A 24908-nucleotide genomic window follows, 5' to 3' on the forward strand; every position below is an offset into this window, starting at 1 on the left:
CCCGGGCGTCCCTGTGAGTTCTAATTCTTATTTTGAGGACTGATATTTATAAGACCTCGTCTTGTAAACTGGTGAAACCTTTTAGGGACCATTTCGGCAATACCTCTCAAAAGTTTAAATCTGTGTCCCCTTTGAGCTAACAGTTCAACATCTAGGGATTTCTCTTACAAAAATACCTCTACGTATGAACCAAGAAATTAGTGTAGGATATTCATAGCTGCTTTCCTTATAACAATTAATTAAGTATGGTATCAAGTCCATCTGAAGGGATTAGATGAATAAATGATGGTATATACATCCCTACAAGGGAATACTCAGAAAATTACTTGTTTGAATGAGGTAGGTCAACATGGACTGTCCTGGAAAAAGTGTCCATGATACAGGCAATGAAAACAATAAGTTGAAAAATTGCATATATCCCTCAATCTCTTTTTTGTTTGAAACAGGTTTTTTAACTTTGGCCGATTGACACTTGGGCCAGATAACTCCCTGGTCTGGGTTGGCCTGGTGCACTGCAGGATATTTAGCAGCATCTGTGGCCTTCCCCCTGCAATTATGACAATTAATAGTGTTTCTAGATGTTGCCAAAGGCCCCTGAGGATGGGAATGGGGGCCGAAACCACCTCCGACTGAGGATCACTGGTTTAAAATATTAATTTATCAACAACTTAGGTTCCCACATCATAGAAAAAAGTCTAGAAGGACCACGTTAACAGTGGTTCCACCGGGACAGAGGATGGGTCAGGGAAAATAATGTTCTCTTTCTATTTTATATGCTGCTGGGCTATTTGATTATTTTTACAAGTATATATTTCTTTAGTAAGTAGGGAGAAAATCTATTTCTATTCTAGTCCCACTCACATCCTTAAATATATACAGAGAAAAGGATGACAACAGCTTATATCAAGAGACAGTGAATCAGGATTCTCTTTGAAAAAGAGCAACAGGCAGAGCTTACCTGGGAAGGAAAGTCCTTTGAGGGGACTAGATAATGGGATGCAATGACATGACCAGAGCTTATCTATTGTTCATCTGGTGAGAACCGTGCCTGGGAAACTGTGAACTAAATGGGAAATGTGGAATTCTAGCCTGGAGTTTTGAAGTTGCTGGGGACCACTGCCTTGCGCTCTCTGCTTCAAATCCTTTATCTGCTAAAAGGAACATCCACCTTCTCACAGACTTCAGGAGGGCAGACCATTAAAGTAGCATCTATGAAGTGGTCTCCCCCTATCAGATTTGGTCCTACATAAATAAAAGATGGGATTCTCATTAATATTTGATTTGGTGCTTTTAAAGCTATTTTGTAAAACAAATGCCTAGTCCAATTTGGGCATTTCAAAGTTTAGATTATCCCAGAATGCTTGAGTTTCTTGTTCATTTTGAAGCAGTTTCCTCCAGGGATATTTTTCCAGTTCAGTAGTATACTCATGAGGAAAACAATGAAGCAAATCTTTTTTTTTCCCTCTTTATGTTTTTCTAGCTAATGTAACTCTAGGAAACCACTAAGGTTTGTTCAGAAATTACAAGGTAAACTGCCACAGCCAATTTTTGTGATGCTTCCCTCATTGAGTTAGTTGGAACTCCTGCTGAATTTCCTAGAAGGAAAACCAAATCTAAATCTTCTAAAAAATAATAAAATGTGTGGTACCCCACATGATTGCCAGCAAATGATGTATCAGATATCCACCACCAATACCTTCACCTAGTTACAACTACAAGATACTGAGGGAATTTTGGTTTCACATGACATCTTAAAAAGTGGCTAAGAGGAATGCTCCAGTCCATCTATGCTGCTGTTTTGAGACCAGAGTGAATTTAAGACAGTTCGTGACTCAAGTTATGAATCAGTTCATAATGACATATTTTACATTCTTTTTCATTATATGTATTTGTTTTGTTTTGTTCTGTTTTCTGGATGGAATGACAATTCTGAAACAACAATGTTTGGCTCATAAGCAACTCATACATATATTAGTCACAACTTTTGATCAATTTCTCTCTCCCTCCACCCCACCCCTGCCCTCATTTGACCCAGCTTCTTAAAGCTTTATGCCTTAGTTAGCAATATTTCACTTCTCTCCAATTCCAGCTCGTTTTTAAAATCTCTAGTTATTGTGTAATTAATTTATCAAGAAATTAAGCCTTCTTTTTTTTTTTTGTTTTGTTTTGTTTTGTTTTCCTCCCTCTGATTTTAAAGGGTAATACTCGGGATTTGCCATTGTCAAGATTCCAGGTTCACTCTATATGTGCATTTTTAAAACAAAGAGAAAGCTACAGCTCTCCTCTCTGCCTTGCACACAACATAGCAGGTTCAAAGGAGGCAGGAACCATAAAGCAGAAGACGTTTTTCTAAGCACCCAGCAAAACCATGCTCAGGTCAGCAGCGCCAAGCCACAGCAAGTGATGCTTTCAGCGGAGTGCAATGACACACTCAAGGACACACTGTTGACACCTTGGCTTCCGTCTGCCTTATTAGCAAGGAAAGCTCATGTAAATATTGACAAGTGTACAAATTCTAATGAATGCTATCAGACCAGGGCCCCTCATAGGATGACCCCAAAGTACCTGTGCACACTAGTTACAAGTAGTTGTAGCATACACTATTGGTGATCTGTGCTCAGACGCGTTTTCACTACTTTGGGCTCCTTGCCTTCCCCATCCCCCAGTCTATACTGTTTTGCTTCCAATGACCTGCACCTGAGATCTCTTTGTCGATTCAAGGGCTACTGGAACCACTCGGCCCACATGAATAGAAAGTCAGGAATGTTCTCCTACTGGCCCAGGGCAGCCCTTGGTCACTGTCTGGTTGCAGTGGGGTGGTAAAAATCCAGCTGCCTTGCTATAAAGCCAGGACACACTCGGAGAAGTAATTTACATGCCAGATTCCACTGAGGCTGGATCTTGCCTGAAATCACACCTTTGCTTGGCTTCCCTCCCTTCCCAGCCTAGCTTCCCCACTCCCTTGCCAGCTTCTTTGGGAGCATGTCCTGATACACCACCTGCACCCACACTCACCACTCAGGATCCACTGGGGGGGAACCCTACTCAGGCTATTATCTGTTCTTCACTTTCCCCCAAATCCTGAATCTTCTCATTCTTCTGCCCTTCTCATTCCACGCTGATAGTTACAGGTCATGACACCTGTTTTAGGGCTCAAACTTCTGTTAAGACACATGTCACACACAAGCCTTGGTTATCAGCGACCCTTGATAAATGACTTCTGGTGACAGTGTTGAGTTCCTCTATGCTACTGGTTTCAGATCATGCAACAACATCCTGGAGTCTATGAATGCTACCCTGGGGCAGAAGCCCAAAATTCAGATCTTACAATGCACAGGGAGTTCAGACTGAGGGCCACACAAGACTTTATGATAGTGGCTTTCTACTCTTGGCCCTTCTTCCATGTTTTTGAGCTCTGAATACTATTTGAGGCCATCAAAGGCATATCTTTTTGAGGGGAATATGCAGCATGTAAGGTCTTGAAATGTCAATGGGAAGACCTGGGTGGTTGCCAATATCCCGAGTCAGAGGCTGCCCAGCCAAGAGAACCACTCATGCCACCCTGGACAGAGGCTGCCCAGCCAAGAGAACCACACTACATGCCACCCTGGACAGACTGTCCTAAATAGCAAGAAACAACATTCTTCAAGTTCCCAGAGCCCTCTCCACGTCAGCCCCACATGACACCTTAACTCCCACTCCAGAGGCATACTCACGATTTTCACAGTGCTGCCCAGTGTAGCCTGCCAGGCAGGCACATTTGTAGGATCCAGTTTTGTCAAGGAGGCAAGTGCCATCATGGAAACAGGGAGAAGAGGAACATGCTGTAAGAGAAAAGGCAATTTCCTTCAGTGTCACCGTACAGCGAGTCAATCTCCTCAAGCCTGGAGCCCTGACCAGAGTCTTTCACTTGCTTCTTTACTTTTATCTCTTTTATTGGATTCATATTGCCATTGTTTGAGAATCCCTAAAACAGGTTTTTATCTGATATTGTTTGAGATTTTTGAAGGCCCCAGAAGTATGTTCCTATGGTCTGAAAAACCTAAAGCCAACACAAATAAGTACACCACATAATTAGAGTAGAAGCACGCCTTTACCCCTCCCAGAGGGACTCCAGGGGAGAAAGGCAGCCTCTGGGAGCTTTAGATCATCTTTTTTCAAGAAAGTATCCTGGGTACTGGGGGAAAGGAACTGGAAGATCTTCATGACACCTTTGAAAATGAGCTTGAGAATTTCCTAACATGCATTTTATAAACATTAGGCCCTCGAGCTGTTGATGTGTTTAATTAAGAAAGGGTTGTGGGTTCAAATATGATGGGGAAGCACTACTGGCATTAAATGATAATTAATCAGGTTTCTTTACTGCAGAACTTCTCAGAATGTTTCACGACCTAATGTGCACTGCAAATTCCTCAGAATGACATAATGTCTGGCCTTCCCCAAGCTAACCTGATCTCAGAACCTGCGTTTTGCAGAGGACTATTTCCTACAGAGAACACTTCGGGAAACAGTGGTCTGCATGCTAACCCCTAACCCTACCTCCATTTGCCAACTGGAAATATACCGCTGGGCCCAGTTCCACAAGCCCGTATTGGGTGCTCGCCCTGTGTGAGGCACCGGAGTGGGACACCCTGCTTCCCAAACCAGAGATTTCTGATGAGAAAAATACAATGACTATCACCTGAGGCGTAATTTATTTAGTGTCAGGAAAGGGAAAAGTGTTATAAGATGCTCAAACTGGGGCAAAGTCACAACCTGATGGAATAAGAGAAAAGGTTTAGCAGAGGACAACAAATGGGATACAAACCCTGAGGGTTGCGATTTGATGTGCAAGGTGGAGGAGGTGACCTTAGCCGGAGGGAAAAACCTGAGCACAAGCACACAGACAGGGTGTCTGAGGAACTGGGAGTGGTACTGTCTACCTGACAATTCAGACGGGCATTTCCCAAAGCTCTCCCAAACACTTCTGTAGTGTTAAGGAGCCCAGTTTAGGGCAGAAAGAGACCCTTCTGACCCTCCCCTCAGTCACAGGGTCATAGGCTGGGGAGCCACTGCTGCTTCTCCCTGGCTCCCCTGACAGCCAGCCCTGCTGACTGCCCCAAATACCCACACATGTGTCTCAAGTGTAACCCTACCCAGTCTTGGCTGGCCATATATTACCAAGGGCAGGGATCAGCCACAGGCTCACCACGCCACACCACAACACAGCACACCACAGTGACACAGCCTCCAGAAGCCCCAGGCCTGCACAGCTCCACAGGGGACATCCTCGGAAGGCAGTAGAACAGATGAGAAGCAACGGCGAGAGCTCACATGGAGACAAGCTAAGGGAAAGGCAGGTGGGGGCTGTCCGCCCATCCTGCTGAAAGGACAAGGCTAGAGAAGGATGACCCCACTGCCACTACCGCTTTTCCTGAGACTTCTGTGTCATACCTTCCATGAGAAGACATAGCAATCAAAATGCCACTACAATGCCTACTTAGGTATTAAAAAAAAAAAAAAAAAAACAGAACTTCTGAGCTTGGTTTGTAGAGCCGGATACAGTGAGATCCAATCTCAGAACAGTGAGAGCTGAGGGTACTTCCCTAGGATTGTGTGTTTGGCTCATTTTGGTCAAATCCTACTTCCTGATATGAACAGAGCGGGAGTTCAAGTCAGGCTTGGAGTTACTCACAAAGCAAGTGGCATTTACCACTGAATGAAACACTTTTAATGCCTATTTTGCAGATGACAGACGGAGGCTCAAGGCACACCTGCCATTGGGCAGCTACTGAGTATGTCCTATGTACCAGACACCATACTAAGCTCTTCACCTGTTTCATCTCCCAGAACCTCCTTAATGGAGCAGGACCTATGCTTTTTCTTTATTCACTGATTAGGAAACTGAGGCCCAGAGAAGTAGAACTTACCCCAGGTCATACAGCTTAATCTACCAGGGCTCCAAATCCCATGCGCTTAACTATGAGAGGCCCCCTAGTGTGAGCCGTAGAGCCGACTACTTTGTGACCTCAGACAAACTACCTGGCCTCCCCTGCTCCAGCTTCAATACAAGGGCATCCATAATAACTAGCTAAGCTTCTGGTGAACATTTCTGAAATATACCTTGCCATTTATTTCTTCCTTCTCAAAGTGTAGGTTGCTTCCAAGAACCCAGCACACTGGGTTTTAATAAGGCTGTGCAGAGAGAAGAGGGTGCTGTTCAGAAAGGAGATGTTTGTCTGGAACACAGCCATAAAATGCTACATTTATCTCCATGGCCTTTACCTGTGATCTCCTCAAATATGGCATGGAAGCCATCGAAATTCTTGGAGCCATCTGAATGGAAGAGGATGTGGAGTGAAGAGTCTGTGCTCCGGATGGGAGCTGGCCGCTCATTGCCACAGAAACGTTTGATGATCTGGCCGTTGCTACTGTCCCCGTCACGGACCTCAACATAGTCATACTGGCACATGTAGTCAAACTCCAGGCTCAACATGACAAACCTGTGGGTAGAGAGGGTGACAACAGGAAACAGGTGAGCCCTGGTCCATCCTGAGAGGCCAGAGGATGAACAAGTCTCAGAGGAGTGGTGCCTCTGGCCTGATCCAATAGGAAAAGGGTCCTGGACAATGGGACGTCAGATGAATTTCTTTTAGCAGAGGGCATGGTTGTGTCTGCTGTGTGCATGTGTGCGCATGTCCAGGCAGAACAGGGCATACCACATGCTGGCCTCTCTTCCAGGGGCACTTGTCCTCCCAGTCAGCATGGCTGGTTCCTTCCTATCTTCAGGCCTCACCTTAAATATTCTCTCCTCAACAAGGTTTCCTTGACAACTCTTTATAAAAGAGATCCCCTGTTCTCTTTATAATGGGTATATAAATTTTAATTTCTCTTATTCATCTTCTTGATTTTGTGTTTTTGTGTGTGTGTCTGTATGCAATGTATACATGTCCATCTCCTCCACTAGGTGAAAATTTCTTGAGTGTAGAAGAGAACATCTATCTTATTCCACCATTTTTTGCATAGTGCCTAACACAGTGCCTGGCACATAGAGATGCCAAGCAAACATTGGTGAAGAGGTGGTTGGATGGATACTATAATTTTACAATAGGAGAATGGAGAAAAGCACATACTATCTTGCACAAGTCAATAAAAGAACAAAATCTTTGCACATTCTCCTGTTTGATGGAAGGAGAAGAAGGCAAGATCTTCTGGGTAGCAGTAATTCTTGCCACCAAAGAGTAGAAAAGGTAGCACTATATCAGAATTTCAGAACTGGGGGAGATCAGATAAACCTGTGATTTCCTAAAAGGGTCTTGAGTTTGGAAATACATTAGATCAAAATACATTAGATCAAAAAAGCAGACAATGACCCCAAGCTTCCAGTAGCAAGGGACAAGACAGGAGGCAGCCACATTCCAGAGCAAGAGAGGAAAAGCCATTTTCAGATCATTCCAAAAGGAATGCTTGGGTACCACGGTCACAGAATGTACATCTGTATCTTCCCCCTCATATTTTGGAGAAGATAGAAGAGCTCACAATGGCCACCTGAAAAGCTGGATGAGGGCCTATTTCTACTACTTTGGGTAAAAAGTTCAAGTGCCAGGATTAGAGAACACTAGAACATAATGACAATCGGTATATTTTAAATGCACTTAAAGGTCTTACTAAAAATAAACCCTATAACTGATGTTTATTCTATAAAATTTTTTATCACAAACCTTTCGTAAGGGACTCTAAGGCCCATTAATCATGCTTTGTGAAATGTGGTCTAACATCAAAGCAGCTGAGATCTCACCCAGATGCCATTGCTAGCTTGTTGTGGGCCTTGACAGGTGACTTCTTTCTCTGGACTTTGGTATCTCTGTTTGAAAAGGGAAGCAGCAGGGTCAAGGCCACCACTCAAAAAGAGATCACAGCTTTCTTCTGAAACTGAAACATGAGATATTGCAAGTTGTATTTGTATCTGTACATTCATGCATTCACGTACTTAACGTCTATCTGTGGCCAGACTGCTCCGTGGCGGGCGCTGTTCTAGGTGCTGAAAGCACAGCAGAGCCCCAACTAGATGACAGTCAAGCTGTGCCAGCCCTAGCAAAGAGTAGTTCTGATTTGGGGGACAAACAATAAGCAAGGAAACCAGAAAACAAGGTAATTCCATAGAGTATTAAGTGCTGTGAAGAAAGTAAGCCAGATAAAAGCATAAAAAGTAACTGGGGAGGGTAAGTTTTTTATACAAAGTGGTCAAGGAAGACCTCTCTTTGAATCTGATATCTGGGCAGACACGTACATGATGACATAGAGGCAGCCAGTGAAGGTCATGGGGGAGAGAAGTCCAAGCAGGGGACTCTGTAAGTGCAAAGGCCCTGAGGCAGTAATGAGTTTGGCATATTTGAGGAACTGAAAGAAGGTCAGGGATGCCGTAAGGTGGAGTATAAAGGGGAGAGTGGTATGAACTGAGGTTTGTGAGCAAGGAGAGCTGAAGCCAGATCCTGCATGGTGAGGAGTCTAGGTTTTCTTCCAAGCCTGATAGGAATGAGCTGGAAGGTTTCAACAGTAGAATCAATGACTGGATTTAGGATCTTAAAGGATCACTCTAGTGACTGAGAAGACAGCAGAGCTGGCAAGAATGGAAACATGGAAGCCAGTTAGGAGGTCATCAGAGAGTCAAGGTGAGAGATGGTGGTGGTAAAAGTAGAATAGTGGCACCAGAGTCAGAAATGGGTGGACTTGAGATTATTTTCAGGTAAGAAGATAGGTTTTGTGATGGCTTGGCTGCAGTGCTGGGGAGAGGGGGGCAGTACCAGGGATGACTGCCCAGCTTTTGGTCTGAACATTGTACATGTGCGTTAGTGTTTCTGTTGTTGTTATTATTATCACTGGCCAGCAAGTCCAGGTTTGACTGGAAAGAAAGAAATCTATATATTTCTAAGCCTTTCCTAGGCATGTGATGTGCTTGTCCAATCCCTCTACCATTTTGGATTTTTGTTTGTGAGAGACTTCCTTTGCATCCTGGATCTTGGAGAAGCTCCTCAGAGCTCCCTAAGGGGACCACAGGCCTGGTTCCTGAGGTGCTGAAATAATATGTGGCATTAACACCTGCCCTTATCCTCCCTGGCAGACCCCACCTGAAACCCCTCAGGTGTTCCTTATGCTAACCTTCCTCTGGAAAATTCCAATTAATGAGCCTCACTCCCAACCCCAGATCCTCAAGGGGGAGACCAACCACTGGGCACCAGCTTTGGTGAGGAGAATTGACAAGGGGACCTGTTTTGCTGGATCCTTCCAAGGCAGGGTCCCACATGTTGCCCCTCTTGGAGGACAGAGAGCCATCTGAGGAACCAGCTGCAATGTGGAGACCTCCATTGATCCATCCAGAAAATACTTATTGAAAACCTGCGCCCTAGGAGAGTAGAGATATCTATCACTTCCACCCTCCTTACTGGGAGAAAGGGAAGAACTAAGTGAACAAGGCCTCTAGAAATCCCAAAGGTGAGCGGGCCACTCTGCTTCCCTAGAGAGGAAAAGGAGAGGCATTAGCCAGGAGAGAGGAGATGTGCTGGAGGCAAAGAGGAGTTCTTCCAACATTTATTCATGCAACAAGTATCTAGCAAGCTGCTATGGTGTGTGCCGTGTGCTGCTCCTGGCACTAGGATGCAGCAGTAAACAGTTCGCATAGAACGGCACTCTCTTGTGCTATTTATCGAGAGTTACAATAAAACTGGGTCTGTAGGTTGAACTATGGCATAAGTTAAATATTTGTGAGGACTCCAAAGTTCCATAAGAAGAAATGGCTTATCTTCCACACAAAGAAGAGAAACCTGGTTTATTTATTACAGGGGTGGTGGTTGTTCTCTGAGAAGTGGTTGTTTCCGGTGAAAGGAGCTGATGAGCAAAAACCCCAATGTGGAGAATAAATGCCTTGAAGGTTAGATCTGTGCCTTTTATTTCTTCCCTTTCCTCCCATAGAACCCAGCCCAGTCCTGGATGAATAGGAAGACTTGGTAAAGATTTGTGGATGGGTAGATTGCTATCAATATTTTGCTTTGTTGGTATTATCCTTGGGTCAAAAGAACCTAAACCCCCTAACTCCCCATTCTAGGGCCGTGAATAACAAACATGTAATTGGCTGTAGTTTTTACCAGGCTTTGTCCCATGGAATAGTCAAAAGGTTAAAAAAAGCCTCCAGGATACATTTTCTAGTTTGGGTTTGTTTGTTTTTTTTTTTTTTTAAGATATATCCATTTATTTTTATTTTTTTATTTTTATTTTTTTTAGATATATCCATTTATTTGAGAAAGAAAGAGAGAGAGTACACAAGCATGTGCAAGCAAGCAGGGGAGGGGCAGAGAGAGGGGGAGAGAGAGAAACTCAAGCAGACTCCATGCTGAGCAGGAAGCCCAACTCAGGGCTTGAGCTCCTAACCCTGAGATCAGACCAGAGCTAAAATCAAGAGTTAGACATTTAAACCAACTGTGTCACCCCAGCGCCTCACATTTCCTACTTTTAAGAATAAAGTGCTGATGATTACCCTGAGGTCACTAGGATCCAGGGCCCTCAGCCTTCTTACTGTGTTTCCTTATAATCCCAAACTCCCTAATTCTGACCCCAGCCCCTTACCTTAGCTGGATGATGAAGCCAGGTTTGGCATGAATGGTCCATTCGCAGTGAGCGTTTAGGGGGTAGCTCTCCAACAAAATCTGACCCTTTGAGGCCCGCAGAACCTGGCCACATCCTGGGAGGAGAAGATTGGGGCATGGAAATTGGAGTCAACAGGAGAGAGAGGGTAGAAGGTCTCAAAGCCTTTGAGCTCACCCACATCCCTGAGAACAGAACAAGGAAGGAAATTACTTTCTCAAGCACCTGGCAATGTGCTAGGCAATTTGCATAGGTTAATTCACTTAATCCACCCCACAGCTTGAAAAGGGAAGTACTATCATTCCAGTTTTCCAGCTGGGAAAATGTATAACAAGAGGGTTAAAGAAAAGTTTGGCCACTTAGAGCAGAGGTTCAAACCTGTGTCTGAAGGTGGAGTCCAAGCCTCTGCAAGACTGCCGTATGCCAACCTGCTGACTCCACCCCAAAAGGCTTTGAAAGTAGACACTGTGGTCTTCTTCTGAGCCTAAATCTGCATCTTTTACCCCACAGATAGGACCCTAAAGCAACTCTTTCCTGACCCTTTTCCATCCAGTTAGAAAATTTATGTGTTAATTTGTTCTATATGCAATTATGTAATAAATGTTTCCCTAACACATGACACCAGCAAGGGAACATGATTCTAACCATTTGGACTCGATCACTGGTCTTCTTTCTTTCTTTTTTTTTTTCCTAGTCCCTAACTCTTTTTTTTTTCCCCAAACAAATTTCTTTTGAAAGCCACCAATTAAAAAAAAAAAAAAACGTATCCAAGAAGTTCTCCTGCGTGGGGTGCAGGGATCCAAAGCCCTCTACCCTCACTATCACCTTCATTTCCCCAAGTTACCTCCAAAGAATCACTAAGAAAACCACTGGACTAAGTTATCGTTAAATTACATCATGTTTCCTAGTATTAAGATAAGCACAGGTGTGTAAGATGCATCCTAGCTTTACAAAATGGTCTGGGAAAAATGCCTTGAGTTGGTTTTAGAGAAAAAAATTTATCTGGGTCATATAAATAAATGATACTTTCTACTAGAGTTGTCAAACTATAATCCATGGGCTGAATGTGGCTCACTGCTTGTTTTTGTACATAAAGTTTTACTAGAACAGAGCCATGCCCATTTTTAATGCATTTTATATGATTGTTCTCCAGTTATAATAGCAGAGTTGAATGGTTCTGACAGGAGGCAGCAAGGCCCACAAAAATGAAAATATTTACTATCCGCTCCTTCACAGAAAAAGTTCACCTAACCCTGCTCTCTACAGAAATCCAGTTTGGCCTCATAAAGTCTAGATATGCAGTTACAATCAATAACCCCCAAAAGTATAAATTCTCACTGCTTAAAAGAAAAATGTTGGGATCCCTGGGTGGCTCAGCGGTTTAACGCCTGCCCTCAGCCCAGGGTGTGATCCTGGAGACCCGGGATCGAGTCCCACATCGGGCTCCCTGTGTGGAGCCTGCTTCTCCCTCTGCCTGTGTCTCTGCCTCTCTCTCTCTCTATGTGTGTGTCTCTCATGAATAAATAAATAAAATCTTTAAAAAAAAAAAAGGAAAGGAAAATGTTAATATTAGTGGATACTGCTCCCTAGCAAGATGAAGGTGAGGATCTTTCCACAGGGTTAGGAAAAGAGCTCAAACTCCACTTTTGACAAGCTGTAAGGTCTGAGGCTTGTAACTTTGGTGGAAAGTACTGCTCAGCTGGTTGTACAAGTCCTGTCTTCATTTGGATTTCTATTGCTGCTGTCCTGGTCCGCCAGTGGGAAGCGTCATCCACCACTTTCCCCTGGGGGTTCTTGTCTTGCCCAGCCTCCACCCTCTCTCCCTCTCCAATCATTCCCCTCATATTTGATTCTCCACACAGCAGCCAAAGCCACCTCTTAAATAAATAAATTAGATCACATTACTCTCTGGATTCAACCCTCCAAAGGTTTCCCTCTAGGCAAACACCTTCCTATGACGTTCATGGCCCTGCCTCACTGAGGCCCAGACCCACCATCTGCCCAGGTGGATGAGTCTCCAGCCTCCTCCCACTGTCCCAGCCACACCGACCTCCTTTCTGTTCCCAACCCTGGGCCTTGCCCTTGCTGTTCCCTTAGCCTGGAAGAATGGGGCCCCATATCTCCTTTCTTTGGGAATTAAGTTCAACTGGCCCTTCTTCAAAGAGGCCTCCCTTGACCACGCAGCTACAGCGGACCGCCATGTCTCTATAGTAACTGTCCTCACCTTATTTTTCTTTTCTTCATAGCACATATCACTAATTGAAATTAGCTAGCTTATCTGCTTACTCATTTTAGTGGAGCTGGGACGGCCCTCTTCTAGCTTGTCCACCTAGAATGGAACCTGGCATGGAACAGGTGCTGAATAAATAGTGGTTGAATGAATGAATGACAATATTATCACAGGCTAGGCACTGGCTGAAAGACTTCCAAGCATCCTCTCATTTAACGCCCATGAGAAACCTAGGAGAACGACATTCATCTCCCCATTTCCCAGAGGTGAAACCTTAATAAGGATGTAAGGAAGTGGGGTGACTTCCCCAAGGCCAGATGGCCGGGAGGGCAAAAGACTGTAAGTGACTCTTTTAACGGTAAAGCACAGGTTAAGAACGAAGAGACTTCCAAGCCCCACTGCTCTTGGTTTGAGACTTGGTGTTATCTTCACTGGCTGTGTGACTTTGGGCAAGTTTCTTCCTCTCTCAGAACCGCAGGAAACCTGAGTCAAATAGAATAAAGCTGGCACGTACTTCATATGATTTTGTGAGGCTGGAATCAGATTATGGGCAGAAGGCCCTTAGCAGAGACGCCAGGAAATGTTAACGGTTGCTCCTTGGTGGCAGAGCAGGGATTTGAACTTGGATCTGTCTGGTACCAGTGCTGGGTCCTAGCTGGTACATTCAATTGTCTTGAGGGCCTCCTGCCCCTGTCCCACACCGTGCTGAAGCAGCAGGATCCTTTCACTCCCCAAAAGATACACTGGATCTCTGCGCCCCCCTCCCCAGCCCCATTTTCTGAAGTGCACGTTCCTTCCTCCTGCACACCTCACATGCCATCGCCCCCATCCGCCCATCTGCTTGCTACGGAAGTGATCTTTGGGTGTGAAAGACAAAAAAAGAAGTCTTCCTGCACAGCCTCCACCCTTTGGGGACTGGCAGCTTCCCAGGCTGCAAGGTGTTAAATCCCAGCTCCCGCAGTAAACCTCCTGCAGGGACCCCAAGTTGGAACCAGCAGGAAATGCTGCTAGTCCGCTTCCCTGCTGGGGATGGAAGCTGGGAAACTGGGCCTCTCCTCAGGTCCGAGGTGGGGGTGGGGGTGGCCGAGGCCCACCCCAGTCAGGTCTCCTCGACAGGACCATTCAGGCCTTAGCCAGACCCAGGATCTCATGGGGCCTCTGGAGAGGTCAGGGCCACCATCCCCACCCAGGCCCCGGCCCCCTGCCATGTGAGATGCTAGACCACTTGCTCCTGCAGGCCCGGGGCTGTCCTTCAGGAGTATCCAGGATTCCAAAGCACATGCCACATCTCAGTCCTTGATGAGGTTTTCCTCCTCATTCTTGGGGGGAAGGGACACATTGGCCCCAAGATGGTGGACAAGTTCCAACCAGCAAGACACAGAGGCCGCTTCTCAGAAATGTGCTTGGGAGAAGGGTATGGGGCACTGAGAATGGGAGGAAGGAGCCCTAGTCCCCTCCCACATCAAGGGGCTCCTTCAGCTCCCTGTCCACTCTTGCCTCTCCTTGGGGAGCTGGAGGGTCTGGGTGCAGGGCAGACTAAGTGCACCTCTCTGTCTAGGGCAGAACAGTGAACACAGCTGAGTGTCCCCGCCAAGGAAGTGCTGGTGGCCAACCAAGCAGGTGGTCCTGAGTCTGAAAGACCAGAGCAGGCAATGGGCCCAGAAACGTGCTCAGATTCCCTGACAATGTCTTGCTGCGGGGGAAGTGGGGCATGTGCGTATGTGTGTAGGGGTGTTTGCCAGCGAAGCCAGACTGTCCCCCTCACTGGGCTCTGAAATCCTGGACTCATCTCCAACCTCCCGCCCCAACCCTTCTCTGTTGCTACAAGCCAAAATAAGAGAGACACCTAGATAGACCCTGCTTCTGCAGAGGCGAAGGGAAATCTCCATTAGTTTCTAAACTGGCAAGAGAGCTGGAGGGTTCCCAACAAAAATGAGCACCCCAGCATTCAGACAAAAGTCTCGCTATCTCCAGCATGGGGGGTGGGGGTGGGGAAGGAGGAGCAAGAGACAGACATAACAAGCTTCAGAGACATCATTGGGGCTTTTTTTTTTTTTTTAATATTTCCTCTTGGGAGTGGTAGGCGGAAGGACTAAAGAAAACAAGCATTCAGACATAGACATTGCATTTCCTCTCCACCCTCAAACCCCAACTTCAGAGATGACTCGGAGGCAGGACTCACAATGATTGAGGCGCAGTCCAGGAAGCCAGGCTGGGTCCACACTGCTGCTCAGCTTTCTACTAGCTGTGTGACCCCAGACAAGTTCTCCAGATTCTCTAGACTCAGGCTTCCTCACTGGAAATGAGAGTAACACTAGCACCTTCCACCATGTTGTTGTTTTCTTATTTGTTGTAAGCATTAAATGAAATATTTATTTAAAGCACCTAGCACAGTACTGGACACATAAAATGCTCAATAAATGGCAATAAATAGTGTTATTTCTCTTGAGTCTTGTCTAGACCCGAGGCGCTATTTTGGCACAAGACTCACAGGGGCCGTCCCAGGTTCTGACCCCTGCGCCAGGGCCCCGAAGGGCCTCCTTACAGCACTGGCTACATCCCTCAACCCATCAGACACAGGCCCCAGACACTGATGGCAGAACAAAGGCCTGGGTGAGGACATGGGGATGACCCACGTACCAGGCCAGGAGCTGGAAGGGAGCTCACACTTCCCACATGATTTGGTTCTTTCTACCACGACCTGCTAGGCCCCCAGACAGGGACTTGGAGTGAAGACTTGAAGCGCCTCCCACATCACGAGATGATTTGGGAGACAGAATGAGAGACTGGGCTCTGGGGCCTGGCTTCTGACCTGGCACCTTCCCTCTGCTACTTACAAGCTGCATGACAGCAAAGAAGTCACTTAACTCTTCTGTGCCTCAGTGTCCTCACCTATAAAATGGCTCTGATGAGGATCAGTGACTTAGTATGTGAAGGTACTTAGAACAAGGTGTGGTTCATAAGGAGGGCTAAGAGGTGGTCTTTATCAGAGGCTAGGTCGGAACCCGGAGCAGTCAGATATCCAGGAATAACTCCAGAGCTCACCCTATGATTTGGCCTATCATCCCAACTAATTTGATACCTTATAGTGATGGTTTATTTAATGGTTTGCCTCCCCCATGACGGTTCTGTGAGAGCAGGGACCTTGGCTGCCTTGTTCACACCTTTACGTGCATGGAGCAGTTGTTCAGTTAACTGTTAACTGAATGACTGTGTCAGATAGAATCAAATGTCTCTCTGCCCAATCAAACCATTTTTGAAGCCCCTCCTCTTCGTCTCAAGGGGTCTGTCCACTCAGTTAAAACAATTGACCGGTGAGAACAGCACCTACCGCCCTACTGCAAAAAAGTCTGTCCTCCTCAAAATCATCAGAATCTTCACAAAAACATCAGAGAGATAACTGAGCCAATCTGACTCAAAAGAGAGGGTCTGGGCTTGGGTAGCTCAGAGAATTTTGATTTCTGTATAAAGAAGGATTTCAGTCCTTTTTATCTGTGCTTCAATTTGGTTGATTTCTATAAACTCTATGTATAAGTACCCTGATCCTTTCTGCCATTGTGACCAGTAGGCTGTTAATCCCCTCCAATGAATATTTTAAGATTTCAGATAGTATAGTTTTCAGTTCTAGAATTTCCATTTGGTTCTTTTTAACACTTTACAAATCTATCCTGAAATTTCTCTTCTTCCGTTATACCGTTTTCCTGTAGAACCTTTAGTTTATTTATTTTAAAGTTATTTTATTTTTTAAGTAAGCTCTATGCCCAATGTGGAGCTCAAACTCATGACCCTAAGATAAAGGGTCACTTGCTCTACCAACTGAGCCAGCCAGGCACCCCTATTTTAAAGTTTTTTTTTTTTAATTCCTTGTCTGAAAACTCCAATATTTGATCGGGCACTGTCTACCTCTTTTGATTGATTTTTTTTTCCTCTTGACTAGACTTGTTATAGGAAAGTCTATATATTCTCTTATTTCTTCACAACAGAAAAATATATTCTCTTGTTTCTTCACAACAGAAAAATATATTTTTTTCTTTTGATTGGTAACACCCTTTCCTCTATTAGGCAGGGAGGATGAGGACTGATCATTTAGATCCAGTCAGAAATTACACTAATATGAAGCAGGACCGAAGCTGATTCTTCTAGAGGGGTCTTGAAACTCAAGCACCAGAAACCTCACAAAATGCATCTTTCATTTTCAACATTCTCTGCAATCTCCACCTATCTTCTTACACTTCCGTAATTGTAAGCCTGGGGAACTATGAACTTTTGAGGCTTTGAAATCACCAAGTTTTTGAAGCTGCAAAACTCCCAATATCTCAAGATCTTCTGCTTTCTAGTCTTGCCCTAGCCTCTGCATGCTCAGCACAACTTCATTTAAGAGAATATATGGGAGAGAGGGATGCCTTTGCTCTGGGGTCTCTCTTTTTTTTTTTTAATTGGAGTTCAATTTGCCAACATAAAGCATAATACCCAGTGCTCATTCTGGGGTCTCTTTTAGATGTAAGTTCAGCCAGGGCACCCACAGTTTCATCCTAAATCTGGTCAATCCCGTCTCCTTCCCTGGCTGGCCCCGCCTCCTCCCTGGATGGCCCCGCCTCCTTCTCCAGCAGGCCCCGCCCTTCACCGGCCCTGCCTTCAGCCTCAGAGCAGGTGCCACCTGCTTACACAGGAAGGATTTACTCTTCTGGAGTTTAGTTTCTTTTAGCTTTTGTGTTCATAGATACTTGCTGGTTTAAAGGAAACAATTTTCGTTGGTTTATCAAGTGATTTCTTCCTATTTGAGCAGAAAGGAGGGTCTTTTTCATGTTCTACACCTTAGCCAGAAACTGAGCAATGGTTGGATGAGATCTTTGACAACATAAAATCTTCTGCAAAGGTTCGGACATGAATTTCCTGCAGTCAGAGCTTCAACTATATAAAGTATTTTATATATATGTATGTGTATATATATGCGTATGTGTGTGTGTGTCCACATATATATAGTATGTATATATCTGATGTATATAATTTTCATATAATTTTATATGAAATGTAAAGTGTTATTTACCATTACAATTCTTTTCTGGGAAGATTACCTCCTCATGTCCAATATATATTTTCTTGTCCCTAGGGAATTCTACTTTATTATTTTTCCTCTCTGGCCTCACATTGATTTTCTTCTCAAACAAGAAAAAGAAAAAGAAAAAGCTCACTTCATGGCTTTGGTTTAGTAGTAATAAAAATAGCAGTCACCATTTATGGAGCATTTACTATGAACCAGGTTCCTTATTAAAGGATTTACAGTCAGTACTTCATTTAATCCTCACAAAAATCCGTAAAGGACCACTCTTATTATCTCATCTTGTACTTGCGGGAACTGAGACTTACAAAGATTGAATAACTTTGCCCAAAGTCACAGAGGGAATAAGAGGTTCAAATCCAGATCCTACTGGTTCCAAACCCAGTGGTTAACCATCACATAATACAGTCCCCAGTTTGGATCCAAATGAGCATTGTTCCTTTCCTAGAAGGAAACAGGCACCTAAGTCTACAACAAAATGAGCCAGTTTTCAGTGACTCCTCCCAGATGATTCTATGGTTCCCTAGGAAAACAGCTCCATATATCAGTAACACACAGCTTTGTGGGCCTTTCTCTCTTTAAAATTTGCTCTTGATCATTTCCCATTATGGTTCAAGGACCGGCCTACACAAATCATCCTCCTCTCTCATATACTAGCCCCACATTTTTAGGCATGGCTCATGGTCAGTCCCTTTGCTCTATCTAAAATATGGCTAAGAAGATAAAATGTACTAAGGGTCTATTATGTCTCCCCATAAATCCTCTTCTCTGGGTTGACTTGCTAACCTTCCATTCCCTAGATTCTCCATAGCCTGAAAGTCTGAGTCATTACAATGTGAGCCAGAAGTGTGGTATCTTGGGTAGCTCTTAGACCCTCTCATTGCTCATCTCATTTGGTGCTGAAACACTCAGCCCAAAGGCCATGATGAATAAGCCCCACTCTGAAGCTCAATGGAGTGGTTCCATTTAAGAAGCCAACTTTCCAGTTTATGAAGCTTTGGGAGGAAACCTTGGTTTTGACTCTAAATATCAGTGCTTCTCATAGCCAACAACCAGATCATAATTCCCAAAAACCATTCCCACAAAAGGAACCAGAATTCATAGAGAAATGGCTGGTTCTAGGACTTGGACGTAAACAATCAAGGTGAACTTGAGACATTTGGGGCTGGGGGGTGGGAAGCAGAAGGAAAGAAAGGAATTACCTAAAGAATGATGCTGTGGAGCTGGCTTAAAGGGCCTTCACTGGCTAATTCTGGGACAATTTGAGCATCAGAAAGAAAAATAATGGTAACATTACAAAACGTAGGAAAAACCTTTTAATTCATGAGTTCATAGTGCCGTAAGAGAGAGAGAAAGTCAGATGTAAGAAAATGATGATTGGTGGATCCGGGTGAAAGGCATATAAATGTACTATTCTTTCAACTCTTTGTACACATAAAATTTTTCAAAATAAAAGGTTGGGAGTAAGAAGAAAGAATCAGCTCCTTTCCATAGCCTGGATATTCCGAGCTTACTAAACCGATCTTTCCTGGGCAGGAGGACACGAATAAAATCCTCTCCTGGGCTCCATGACCTCAGGCCCTTCTGCTCTTATCTTGGTTAATATAAAATGTCAATGGTTATAAATGAATCAATCATATAATGGGTTCTAAGACTATCAAAAGTTCAGTTAATACTAATTATCAGAAATATTGTAAAGGAGGGACTCCTGGGTGGCTCAGTGGTTGAGCGTCTGCCTTCGGTTCATGGGATCAAGGATCGAGTTCCACATCGGGTTCCCTGTGGGAAGCCTGCTTCTCCCTCTGCCTGTGTCTCTGCCTCTCTCTCTCTCTCTCTCTCTCTCTGTGTCTCTCATGAATAAATAAATAGTCAAAAAAAAAAAAGAAATATTGTAAAGGACAGTGAATAAACAAAGGTGTTATAATATCTGCTCAGTACTGAATGCTCTATAACTAAATAGAAACTAGTCTGATCCTCTCTGGCATTTGCTTGTCACTTGTCCTTCCTGGGTCCTCTATGGCACTCTAGTAAAAATGCCAGGGCTCTACAGAAGGTGGGGACTCTGCAGGAAGCCCTCCTTCAGGATTCAACAGCCTGAAAGGATCACTTGGGTGCCATCTACTGGGTAAATGCTTGCACTGCCCCAGCCAGGAACAGGCTACCAAGTGCTGGGCTCCCTCTTAATAGAGGCAGGGAGCATAGTGCCCAGCCCCAGGCAAGCATTCAGCAAACAGTAAAATGAATTCTTTCTTCCTTTGACTTCCCCTCACATGTATTAATTAACTATTAATTAATTGTATGAGGTGGCAGTGATAAGAACCTAGTATCACATTATCGTTGTCTTCTTATGGTCAAGCCCTGTGTCCATGGATGGATTGAAACTCACTGAGAGCTCATTGTTCTCCCTAGTGACCGACCCATAAGAAATGCTCCATAAATGCTTATGGCTTGATCAAATAACACACAGTGTGTGCAGAGGAGCTTTCAGAACAAGCATTATGAAACCGAACAAGCGTAACTGAACCAACACAGAAGGAGATAGGGATCTGACCATTTTTCTGTTTGTTTCATAGCATTGACTACATTCCAATTTTTTTTTTTGTCTCTCCTCTCTAAATTGCAAGCTCCAGAACTGCAGGAACTACATCCTTCTTGCCCATCACTGTCCGTCCAGCACCTAGGAGCATCCGTTCAAGGAATATGTTTTGAATGGATGGGTAGAGTAATGAATGATGCTCTATGCCCTCTTTCCTAGGGATGATGACCAGTCACCCTGAGCCAGTTTTGCTATCCTCAAGAAAGCCTTGATTCTCCACATGGACACCATCACTATCCAACAAGCCAGCCTCTGTATACAGCCAACTTTTACACTGAGGCCAAACCCAAGACTCAACCAGTAGGTCTTATTGGGAAAGGCACATGTACAGGACTCCTCTGAGCTCCTATTACCCTTCTGTCTTGTTACTACCTGCTTTAGCACTCTCCTATATGCAAATATTCTTCCCTTTCTCTGCCCTTCCCCCTAAACAAACTCCTACACACAGAGCAATCGGAGTACTGTTGGGATATTTGTACCCCTCCTCCTTGGGATGGTGCATACTTCCCTACTTGACTGATCAGGGGCTTGGCCATGTGACTTCTTTTGGAAAGTTCATGGATATGATGTGAGCAGAGGCCTTAAATGTGCCTGGCTGTTCGGCTTGGCCTCTAGTGCTTTTGCACCCCACCCTGAGAAGAATATGTCCCAAGTAGCTGCTGCTCCTTTGGGCTAAGCTCTGAATCGAGAGAGCAACCCAGACCAACTCAGTTGAAATCGGATGAACCCCAGGCAACCCACAGACCAAGATAAAGGAAAATAAACACTTGTCCTTCTGAGATGGTTTGTTACAAAGAAGAAAAATGACTAATAAAGATGAATACGTTATCACAACTCCTGAAAGCTTCCACTTGGAAATTCTGTTTTCTGATCACAATACCCCTCCTATCTACATGATCCACTACTTTATTATCACTATGCCTACTTTTCCATCTCACAGACACTGCCAATCCTATCCTTTCTTCAGGCTCTTCTGGTTTCCTGACCTTCCCAATTGAGACAATCATGCCTTAGCCAACTCTTGGATCCACCAAATGACTGGTTTTATCCACCTCTGCTCCCATGCTGCTAGAAGACCTTGTCCAACTGTCCAGATGGCATCACCTATACAGGAAATCCAGCTTCCATGGGGTCCTTAGTCCTGCTTGGACAAGCTTTAATTTATCATGAGCTGGTGCCTTTCCTTACCCCTCCTGTGGCCGTCTCAAACCTTTGGCACTCTCCAGCTGCAGCCATATGTCCACTCTGCCCTCAGCAGAGATTTCACTTCCCAGCTTTCAGTGAAAACAGAGCTGTGGGAGGGGACCTTGTCAATGGAGGTGGGATGGTACTGTGGTTAAGGACAAGGGGTCTAGAATCACATAGACTGAGGCACCTTTCTGTCTTACCCACAGATGAGCATAGCTCAACCATCACCTCCCGTCTGAAATCTCTCCCACCCCTGACTCCCCAGGATTAGACGTTCTACCTTCTCTGAGCACTTAGCTATACCTTAGTTCACAGCTTTTCCTTGGCTTCCAGTGCACTTGGAATAAACCTAAACTCTTTACCTACTTTCTCTGCCTCAAAGGTCATGCATGAGCCGATGAAAGCAGATGGCTCCACCCCATCACATATCACTTCTCCATTCCCTTACACATAAAAATAACAACCTCCCATATCCAAAAGGGAGAAAACCCCAAAGTTATCTCCCATACTGCAAAGGTCAATGTGAAATCTAAAACTGTGCATTGTATCTCTAATTACGTCTTTCTTAAACTTTTACTGAAAGTAGTTTTATTTCTGGACCACCCACCAGCTTAGCAATTAAGGAGCATATAGAATAATAATGACATATTTATTGCATTCAATATGCAAATATTTAATATTTAATATGCAATATTTAATATGCAAATATTTCTCAAAGTATTTTTGAACTTCTGCAATATGCCAGACAAAGCATTAAGTGCCTCACACGCATTATCTCACCGAATTCTTCACACAACCTTATGAGATAGCTTTACTTCCACTGTAAAGAAAAGGAAACAAAGCTTAGCCAGGTTGAATGACTCAGCCAAGACCACAATACCAGTAATCAGCAAAATTATTAAACCCAGGTCTGTGTCATTCCAGGGCTTGTACTCTTGATCATTATGCTACACCGTCTTCCGGGAACAGCTGCCAAAGGAAGACCTGGATTAAATCCCACAGATAAACTACCTAGAAGATCACCTACCAACAACCAAATTAAGTTTTCTAGAACCCATCTAAAAATGACATTGAAGTTCTAGATGTGCAATCAAGACCAGCACTTTTAAAAATTATCTGTATCTTATACGATAATTTAACTCCCAGGTTCATCCGAAAATACCAATACACCCCTTCCAGATAGAGCTGGGGTCCTCAGCGGCAGACCACACAGCTGAGACTCTCAAAACTCGTGACATTTTGCTACAGGTTGGATCAGGCAAAGAATACCAATAGCACTCCGTCCTCCCTCTCTGCAAACTGGGAATATCATCATAAGAGGAAAATTGCTCAGCCTGTTAGCCCATCCTTCTGATTCAAATAGGGAGCACGTAACATAGGCCCAACAAAATAACAGTTTGTACATTGCTCCAGATCCAGACTCTCAGAGGGATATTCACCGTCAGGGCACTGCAGAGGGGAGCTTTAAACTGAGACGTTAGATTTCCACTCCATTTTCAAAGGATTACTGAAACTCAGAGGGGATCCCTAATAAAGATTAAGTAGTTCTTAGAGATGAAGGAGAACCCAGAAAGAATCCCTTTCCTGGGATAAGTGGCATGCTGACGATTTGATGCGGGATCCAGGAATTTAACTCAGGAACCAAGAAATTTACCAATAGAAATTCACATTTAAAACCCACTACAGAGGGATCCCTGGGTGGCGCAGCAGTTTGGCGCCTGCCTTTGGCCCAGGGCGCGATCCTGGAGATCCGGGATCGAATCCCATGTCGGGCTCCCGGTGCATGGAGCCTGCTTCTCCCTCTGACTGTGTCTCTCTCTGCCTCTCTCTCTCTCTGTGTGACTATGATAAATAAATAAAAATTAAAAAAAAATTTTTTTTAAACCCACTACAGAACTTAGCATAGCTGAAGCCTTATTCACTGGTTGCTGACCCCTGCTCACACACAACTGCTTCTGGAATGGACACGAGGCATTCTGGGTGCAGAAAGTCTTGGCTTCATTTAGGAGAAAAGAGAAGATTTAAGAGCAGATATAAACCTCTCGACGCCAATTCCAAACAGATGTCCACGATCCACACCCAGCAGATGGAAACAGTCTTTGTTTTCTTATGGTCTTACCTAGAAAGCCCTCTGGCCAAAGCTTTCCAGCACTCAGATCCCAACCAGATAAACCTTAGTCTGCTGCAAGCTGAGTGTTCAAAGCAGCATGCACCAAGGGGCAGCCGCCTCGGGGTTACTCACGCATGCAGTCTCCTCCGTACCAGCCGGCCCGGCACTCTGCGCAGTAGACCCCCTTCACGTAGAAGTCGTCCAGGGTGCCTCCCCATGAGCCGTTCCGGCAGGTCTTGCAGTTTTCAAAGATGGTACAACCTGAAACATGTCCCAGCAGAAAAGTGTTCGATTATGCACCTGCAGGTTCTGATGGGCGGCATGTGAGAGGAACAGGACCTGCTCAGGGCCTCGCCTCCACCGAGGGCCTCGCACTGAGAAAGGAGCCAGAGCCCTTGGGGAAAAAATGCTCATTCCTGGGAAAATGCCAGAGTCAGCCGAATTTGCAGCAAGGAATCTAGGAAGGTGCTCTGAACCATATTCCCAGGCAGTGGTTGATGCTCCACGTGCTTATCATGGAATATTTAGAAAACTCAGACAAGCAAAGAGAATTAAATTAAAAACACCGAAAGGTCCATCACCAGGGAACTCCCGGTAACACGCCGTCTCTGTGTATAGAGAAAAACACATTTAAAAAAAAATTTGGCTTATGTTATATTCTGTACCTTCTGTTTTTGTGACTTATTTCAGTTCACAGTAGATAGTAAGTATCTACCTGTCTCAAATATGACATATTTTCCATGTCATATATTTCTATAGCCAAAGTATGCCCGTGGAAACAATATTAATGCCTAATAATGGGCCCACCCTGGAAGGTGCCAGGCTGCTCCCACCAGCAGGCCACACCAGAGAGGGTTGAGCAGCTCCCCAGGTAAGGGTCATTTTTATAACATGATCTCTTGAGGGGCGGGGGATAGTGATGGGAGACAGAGATAACCCAATCCCATTTATCACAGCGGAGAGCTAAGATCTGGCTCTGCCATTGTCCAGCTGTGTTTCCTTCCTCTGTGCTCCAATGTCATCATCTGTAAAACAAGGGTTAAAAAATGTCCCTGCCTCTTAGGGTTGTTTTAAAAATTAAATTAACACATATAAAGGGCCTGGCACA

General features: G+C 44.6%; 1 protein-coding gene across 8 annotated transcripts in view; it reads right to left on the reverse strand.

Moving 5' to 3' along the window:
• PAMR1 (peptidase domain containing associated with muscle regeneration 1) overlaps positions 1-24908 on the reverse strand; it is a 164397-nt gene that overhangs the window by 29101 nt on the left and 110388 nt on the right. For all 8 annotated transcript variants that reach the window (XM_072759118.1, XM_072759117.1, XM_072759116.1 and 5 more), the window contains 4 exons: positions 23933-24061; positions 10600-10714; positions 6265-6482; positions 3717-3824 (listed from right to left, as the gene is read on the reverse strand). In XM_072759118.1, coding sequence (XP_072615219.1) covers positions 3717-3824; positions 6265-6482; positions 10600-10714; positions 23933-24061 — 570 coding nt within the window. The remainder of the gene's footprint in view (positions 1-3716; positions 3825-6264; positions 6483-10599; positions 10715-23932; positions 24062-24908) is intronic.

This window comes from Vulpes vulpes, chromosome 5 (genome assembly GCF_048418805.1).
Source record: "Vulpes vulpes isolate BD-2025 chromosome 5, VulVul3, whole genome shotgun sequence".
In the NCBI taxonomy this organism is placed as follows: domain Eukaryota; kingdom Metazoa; phylum Chordata; class Mammalia; order Carnivora; family Canidae; genus Vulpes; species Vulpes vulpes.